At 38.2% G+C, this 8340-nt stretch overlaps 1 protein-coding gene across 1 annotated transcript; it reads left to right on the top strand.

The window, feature by feature from the left end:
• Positions 1–1052: 1052 nt before the first annotated feature.
• On the top strand, positions 1053–7560 carry LOC139133100 (sulfotransferase 1C4-like). The gene is made up of 6 exons (XM_070699519.1): positions 1053–1295; positions 2080–2339; positions 4245–4374; positions 5935–6032; positions 6708–6879; positions 7287–7560. Exons 1-6 carry the CDS (start codon positions 1184–1186, stop codon positions 7394–7396), a joined length of 882 nt encoding a protein of 293 aa, XP_070555620.1. The 5' UTR covers positions 1053–1183; the 3' UTR covers positions 7397–7560.
• Positions 7561–8340: the final 780 nt, after the last annotated feature.

The following is an 8340-nucleotide window of genomic DNA, read 5'->3' as shown; positions in this document are numbered from 1 at the left end:
TATCTTGAAATCTAGTGGGATGACACTACATTTTGAACTGTATTTTAAAAATGCCTCCCCATTCCAAGTCTTTTGTTAACTTTCGAAGAAACTTAAAATGTTACGACGATGTTTTCTGGACTAGCATTTGTATATGCAAACCTATTGGATTGGCGAATACTGTGATACCCATGGGTAGTCTCCTGTCTTTATTACTAGTAGTCTAATGCACATCGTTTAGTTTTGGCTGTAACATATTTTCATGTACAAACCTAAAGAAACTATATGAATGTATTTGCAACAATCCAGCAATCGTCACCATTCTTGTTTATATCTTTTTACATCATGTTAATAAAAATGCGCGTAATAGAAACAAATGACCGCATGTAAAATTTAAGTTCAATGGTATAGATAACAGTAATATCACAATCATAAAGCCAATCAAATTTAAATAAACTAAAAGCCTGAGGAAAATGAGAAATCTGAAACAATTCTAAGGTACTATTCGACTCAGGTACAAAATTCGGACAATTTACAATATATTTTTCAGAACTACCGCTTGTAAAGACTCAATTCGAAGCTTTTCTTTTATGGAAAGTTGTCTCTTTCTTAGTTTTGTGAAATGAAAATACAATCACAATAGACTTAACACAGGGATGGCAGCCATTTCGCATATCAAATTTCGGTATATGTCAGGTAATTTGTTTCTCTGGTGCTAATATTTGCATTATAGATAAGCGGGGACTCAGAAGTGCCTGCGCATGCTTAGGGCTTGATTCCTCAACGTAATGCGCAAGTGAAATTGCCAATGATGTAATCGCATACGTAGCTGCAACCAGAAATTATAATTGCTTATCTTAAGGAAAAAAGTCATGACCCTACGCAAAGCTGGTACTAGTCTCGCCCGGCAAGGCCTCGCGACTGTACTCACGTCAACCACAGAATACTTGTATATAGCTATAAATACTTATGGTCGATGCTGATCTGAGTCCTTGACCTTAAGTCGCCCTATATTGATAACAAATCCTGACCGCTCTAGCGACCGAACTAACCTGGTTCCTGTTCAAACAGATATTGCATGTACATGTATGACCTTTCATATGGTCTCAAACAGAGAGTAGTAAGAGTAGGTGCGACCTATTTCTTCGAGGGGAGGACATACATGTTTCTGTAGATCTTCACGTTTGTGTCAGAAATAACAGACATGGACGATTCTAAGCCAGAAAATCCGAGACTAGTTCGATTTCCAAACGGGAAGATGAAGACGATGGAAGTCAGACATGACGACATATTTCTGAGTACCTACCCCAAATCAGGTGAGAATCGAGTGACAAACGTCGACCTTGTAATAAGGGCCAACTGAGGACAAGCACCTCCGTGCAAGGACGCACATCGATTACTTCAAACCTACAAAAAGCATTACCTGTAGGTAATATGGAAATTCCCGATATTTTTAGTGTGTGGCAGCCCTTGGGTAAAACCTATACACTTGTAGAGATCATAACTCGTCACGGTCAGGGAGTGTTCAGGAACAAACCTTAGGACGGGATAACTTTAGTTTTGCAATCGTCAGAGGAACACTATCACTGTCACTGCACCCATCGCCTGAGTTAACATCACAAATGAGTCCAAAATTAGGTCGACTAGTATCATTAGATGACGGACGTTTCCAAACGGCACTGCTAGTGTTTGGGTTACGATGTTGGTTACGTGATACTTGCGTACTCACCGATATAAAGTGCATGGCTTTGTGTGCCATCAGCATGGATTTGCAGGCCTCTATTCTCAGTTGGAAAGAATGTAGCGCTCTAGTGCTCAAAAAATAAAGCCCTGTCGCCAATGCCTGCGACATTGCTAATATTGATGAAAGGAGTTATGCTTACAGTAGTCAATTCGGCGAGTGACAACTTAAACGGTAAAATATAACAGGATTCTGGCCAATATTAACATGATACTTCTGCTCATTGTACGCGTTGGCGCGTTCGCCATATTAAGTGATTGAGAAAGGCCTATATAAGTCTTCAGCCAAAGTTTGATATAGGTACAGAACAGGGCATATCTCCACTGACCGGTACATACTATTTTTGATCCGTTGTCCAGGCACTCATTGGGTACTGAGAATCATCGAGTCTATCTTAAGGGGCACCGATATTGATGCCACCGGCCGGCGTGCTTCTGAAGCCCCGTTCGTTGAGACGATGCTGACTGAAGAAGGAGACGACCCGAGGCTTCTACTGGCCAAGAAAAACCACGGATATCCGGTAAATTTTAACCCCAGCATGATGAAATCACCTCGTTTGATGACTACGCATGCGACTTACGATCATCTGCCGACACAATTCCATGAAAAGAGACCAAAGGTACATGTAGTTTAGTGCAGTGCATTTAATCTTCCATTCTGTATTTACAATGAATTTTTAAAAAAGAATCTTTTATTTTATAGTCAACGCTCACTATTTGACCTAAGCTTTCAATGAAGCGCTGGTCTTGAGACGAAACCGTAGGATTGCAAAAATGTGATCGACAAACATAAAGTTAAAAAAGTCAAATATTGTAGCCGCGGCTCGCCGGATACACTTTTAGATTATCTGGTGGTTACTAATGGCCTACAAGACAAGTTGCATGGGGCAGACAGGTAACGATGGCCTGCGACTTCAGTGTTGAAGTCACCATGCCAAACAAGTTAACGGTGTTCAGGCCATGTGCTGATGTAATATTAATTTTGCTTTAAAGTAAAAGAAAGCTGTATTTTGAGCTCCGTACTCGTCGAGGGTTGGATGAAAAATATTGAGCCTTACTTTAAAGGAGTGGTGCCAGATCAATTTAGCTTCGTTTGCATTGATTTCAACTCTTCAGATGACTACCTAGAAAAGGGACAAACTATCAATGGAGGGCACTATTCTAACCTATGGAGGCAGTTATGGGAGGCCATATAAGAGAAAAGTTGAAAAAAGGTGTCTTGTTTAATCAGGACAATGCTCCACCCCACAAACTCGTTTCAAACCCACCATACTCTCCTGAACTAGCACCCTCAGACTTTCATCTCTTCCCGAACATGAGAAAAAAGCTGGAAAGCATTTTGACGATGACGGTGACGTCATATCCGCCTTTGAGGATATTTTTGAAGACCAAGATGAAGTGTGTGGACGGAAGGGGCAGGTTGGACTATGTTGGAAAATAAATAGCATAGGAACACCTTCAGCAGGACTTCATAGTTAGGCTCAAATCTTTTCATCCAACCCACGTACAATACAATAGTCCGTCGGGTAAGGTAAGGTTTTATGGGAGCGAGAGATCTGTTATCTGTGCATGCTGTGCATATAGCTTACGATCAAACGGTTTACTTGGGTTGAGAAAATCGAAACGTATAATGAATCATATGCAAGATAATAAATTACGCAAATAAGTAGAAACATTTTAGATACCTAATTCAAGACAGCCACACCACAGAAACTAAACATCAGACAGTAATCCCATACTCATTTGCCAATGCTTATAGAGCGCACTTTATGCACTATACAAAAAGTATAACTTCGACGTTTCTTTTTTCACCTAATATGTTTTTTATATCACCTGGTATCACCAGGACAAGATCCATAGATAATCTATGTACAAGGCATTTCTTCCCATTCCAAGTTGAGATGCATTTTTCAGTCAATATTTTCTTCAAATACAATGTATATTTTGAAAGTTTTAAAAGCATTAGCGATTAGTTCTGTGCACGCTAAAACTACTAAAGTTTAGTATTGACATGTCATTCCCAGGCATAATAAGATTTGTACACGAATATCACTTTCTATAGATATACCTGACGAAGCGAATAGTCGTACGCAAGAAGCTCTTTCCTTCCTCCCCCCTTCCCCCTCTGTCTGTCTGTCTGTCTGTCTCTCTCTCTGTCTGTCTCTCTCTCTCTCTCTCTCTCTCTCTCTCTCTCTCTCTCTCTCTCTCTCTCTCTCTCTCTCTCTCTCTATATATATATAATATATATAAAGAAATTTTGATCATCAAGAAGATGGCGCCATATTGAATGCTTGTATTTGTGATATCATAGGAACTTGTTGTGACTCGACAAACGTTATCATTTTTATAACGGTAATGGATAGTGCTGCACGGGCTTCGTGGAAGTAATTGTCCTCCAAACAAATGCCCGACTGTTCTTTTTCACAACTCGTCTCTGTTGTGACAAGCGTATCCTACACTAGTTCATGACATCGGAATTTCGAAGTCAACTATCACTGATGTGACTTTCTATTGCACGATTGCAGCTTATTTACGTAGCCCGTAACCCGAAAGACCTTGCTGTATCTGCTTTCAAGCAGTTCTCCGTGCCTCCATTCGATATACACGATGAATTTCCACAATTTTTGCAGGAATTCCTTGCCGGCAAGGCAATTGGTAAGTATGCGGATATGTAAATGTTCCTGTGTGGAAAACAAATAAATGAAATAATTGAATTGTAGAAAATATGATCAGCTGTAGAGATCTGTGTACGAATGTTATTTGAACCACTTATTGTTGTATTATCAACAAATCATAAAATTGGAATTTCAGGCGACAACTCTCTCAAGCTTTTATTTGGAGGGAAAACGTTTGTAAACTAGGGCGATCTAGCTGATTGTGTCGAGCTTGCTTCGCGTGATAAAAGGGACCCCACTTTTTAAATGTATAATTCACAAAGGGTGCTTTACACTTTAACCCTTTGAGCGCCAAAAGTCTATAAAATAAACCCAGTCAATTTTTCTCAGATTTTCGCCAAAAGTTTGAGAAAACAACTGTAGCCGATGAAACGTGTCATGTCCATTTGTTCCAAAATTATCAAAAAATTACAGAAATATTCATAAAACTTGGCGAACGGTATATGCCTTCATATTAACAATTTTAACAAACATTTACCGTCATTTGTACACCTTGCTTGCAAAATTTGCCCACTCAAAAAAACGGGAATTTTAAATTAATTTGTCAGATTGCATGTAAAACTACTAGATAAAGATTGCAAAATTTAATTTATGCTATTCTCAAAGCCATCCCAGACTAGTCTTTAAAATCTCCCTATGCACTGTTACTTCACATGTTAGAAACACCCTAGTGAATATTGCAAGCTACTCTTATACATTTGAAATCATTTACATAATGTAGATAAATTTCTATCGCTTACAAACTGTCAGTCTGTAATAATTGACAACTTGAACATCTTCATGTCATTTGTTTCATTAGCAACTACACGGAAAGATGAGAAGTTTATAGTGATCTACATTTTACAATGCAATCCAGCTGAGCTTCTAAAACCGTAATAACAATTCAATTTTGAACTTCTGTTTCCATATCTAATGTTTGTTTTGACCTTTTTTACTTTACTGTGTGTTCATTGAGTCTAATGTCAATGGGAAAATATGAGCCACAGAAAGAAAAGTGTGAGGCAAGTGTAAGGCAAGCAAAGCGTGAAGACCAATTTTACATTGACTCGAATACCGCCTGTCACACAGTTCAGTGATGGTGTCATTTCCTTTGTTCATATTCTGAACATCTGGGGCTACAATATTGTTTTATAGAATGTCATTACTAATCGCTTACTTAATACACATGTGCCCTTGAAATATGCCCTTTCATTTGAGAATACAGATGCTAAAAATCAATCGAGTGATGTCTTCCCTACTGAAAATACAAGTGTGTTTGTCTTAATCAGCTCCCATACCACATACACCACAAAAACCTAAACTGCTTCTCACACGGAGGCATTGAAATCCTTACCTTGATCATTGCACATATTCACGCCCTGGAATGACCTTATATTATGCACAATGGTTAGTCATATGACCCAAATTAACAAATAAATGTCTTAACATCGTTGGCGAGCAATGCGCAACATTGTTACTGCATGCATGTACAACCTTCATACATAGGTGGCGACTTCGGAAACAAAGCGCCATTCTTTTTTAAGACTCAATTTCATTGCAGCTAATTATATCGGACATTGGGGCTCTCATGTACTTGATTGGTGGAAAAGACGGCACAACAATAGCGTGCTGTACCTAAAATACGAGGACATTAGGAAGGTAAGCAAGCAGATAACTGGCTATTGTACAGGACCCAATATTAGATGTTTCAAGTCGGTGATTGACAGCAAAATATTACGCATTCAATTACTTTTTGTGTGAAATGCTTTGACCTGACATGTGCAACGTAATGCGTCCGTCCGCTCACTGTCTTCACTAAGTTGTATGAACGCATGGCATCTGAGCATTTGTTGAGCAAAATCTAAATTTATCCCTCCCTACAGTACATTTCACCAATTTAGGTAATTTTTAGAATAGCATGACGTGCTTTAGGCCTTCTGAGAAGTTTGAATTAAAAAATCAATAGTAGGAACACGTTTCTCACAAACTCTTGTTCAGCTACTTTCACTTTTTAACAAGCGCTATAATTTGTAATTCTGAGAGATAACAATGTTGATATTCTTACAACAAGGTCAAAACAACAAGGTAAAGATCATTGTACTACATTTCTCAGTCCTACAGTTCATTTCGCCAATGTTGGTGATTTTAACAAGCACGTGTTGTGCTTTCGGCCTCCTGAAAAGTTTTAAATAGAAAACTCAATAGTAAGAGCATGTTTCTCAGGAATTTTTGTTTAGCAACGTTCATTTTAACAAACCCGCTGAAATGTAATTGAGCGGCAACAATGTTGATATTCTTACAATAAGGTCAAAATCATTCTACCATATTTTTCAGGACCCGAGAGCGGCAATTCAGAATATTGCTGAGTTCATTGGAAAAGACTTGACACCCGAAGACATTGACAAGATAGCACATCTCTGTTCCTTCGATTACATGAAAAAAGCTTTCCAAGATGACACTTTTATGAAGGCAATGGGATGGAAAGAAAACGTTTATGTACGAAGGGGTCAGTCATCTGTTATTTGCACGTGATCACATTATTAACCTTTTACGCCTTTTTCATATCTCTTAAATATTTGTTTAAGTGAGCTTTTAATCGTAACCTTACAAAAATGCACTCTTCTTGCAAACGAAAAAGGTCATTGAAATAGAAGACTGCCACACTAAAAGAATTTAGGCCTTCAGTTGCGCATGCGTACATTATTTATTAATCTGTTCACAACCAATTATGTCTATGATGATCACCCGAGACGATCAATTAATCCTACACGGAATCTAGTGGGCGGCGAATTCGCATTTACTTAGTGCAGTTTTTTTTAAACACGCAGCTTGCCTTTAGTTTGAATTTTGAAACAGATACAGAAAAAGAAAAGTAAACAATGGGCATAATCTATTCGTTCTGTTTCATTTAAGGAAAAGTTGGAGGTTGGAAAGAAACGTTCACTGTTGAACAAAGCGAGATGATGGAAAAGTACTGCGAACAGTGGTTGAAGGGAACGGGATTGGAGTTTGAAATGGAGTAAATCTTTTTGGAAAAGAAAGGCGTTTTGGTCACATAACTCAATGACGGGAAACTTATTTCGGTTTTTTTTTTCGACTGATGCAAGCTTTGATCAAAATCTATTCATTCTATTACAGTACCAATACATCAGAAAACAAAACTTTTCATTTCAGAATTTGCAGAAATGCGTCCTCTTGATGCCGTTGTGCCTCATTTACAAAATGTTAGATGTACAATAAAGCAATCTGTTAGTTGTTTAGTTTAATATGTGTTTTCCAGTATATTTATTCTGGTTTGGAAATGCCGTTGTTTGCTAGATATTTCAACTTTAAACAGTGGGTTTACTTTTTAGAGAACTGATCTTCAGTCGGGCAAAATATTTCTATAACATGCATTGTACACTGTATTTCTCAAGTATGTACTAACACTCACTAATAGCCGTCGTTATGACGCAACTCCTGCAAATTTTGAAATCAGAATTGCTGTTTTCCGATTTGTTTGTGTTGCAGTGCATATAAGACTATTAGAGAAAGAAGGAAAATATGTTTTAGCTTTTCCACAGCTAAGGAGCACATAAATAAAAAGCTCTCTGATCGTAAGACTTATTAAAGTAACCGCGAGGAGTTAGACAATTTTTCAGAAGATCGCAGATCTCTTTTCGAAATAAACAGGTCAATAAAATTGGTCAGATAAAGAGGTTCTACCCTTCTGACAATCTTGAAAGTGGTCAATAAATCTTTGAAATGTATACCTTTCACACGTAACCAGTGTAAATCAATAAAGACGGGAGTGATGTGGTCATATCTACGTGCGCCTCAGACTAGAATGGCTGCTACATTCTGAAAAGACTGCAGACGATTTAGTTGGTCATTTGTAATACCACAATAGTCAAGTCTGGAAGTGAGGACTGCATTGAGGAGTTTCTCAGTAGTGGGCTTGTCGAGTAGTTTACGAATTGTGCCTATT

Source organism: Ptychodera flava, chromosome 5 (assembly GCF_041260155.1).
Source record: "Ptychodera flava strain L36383 chromosome 5, AS_Pfla_20210202, whole genome shotgun sequence".
In the NCBI taxonomy this organism is placed as follows: Eukaryota; Metazoa; Hemichordata; class Enteropneusta; family Ptychoderidae; genus Ptychodera; species Ptychodera flava.
Note: the sequence above shows the minus strand (reverse complement) of the source record. Positions and strands in the feature narration are given on the sequence as shown.

Bases quoted from the DNA above. Each gene is read 5' to 3' on its own strand.
- LOC139133100 (XM_070699519.1), top strand. From the start codon at position 1,184: ATGGACGATTCTAAGCCAGAAAATCCGAGACTAGTTCGATTTCCAAAC. The intron at 2,340-4,244 runs GTACATGTAGTT...GCACGATTGCAG, and splicing joins TCCATGAAAAGAGACCAAAG to CTTATTTACGTAGCCCGTAA. The intron at 6,033-6,707 runs GTAAGCAAGCAG...CATATTTTTCAG, and splicing joins AATACGAGGACATTAGGAAG to GACCCGAGAGCGGCAATTCA.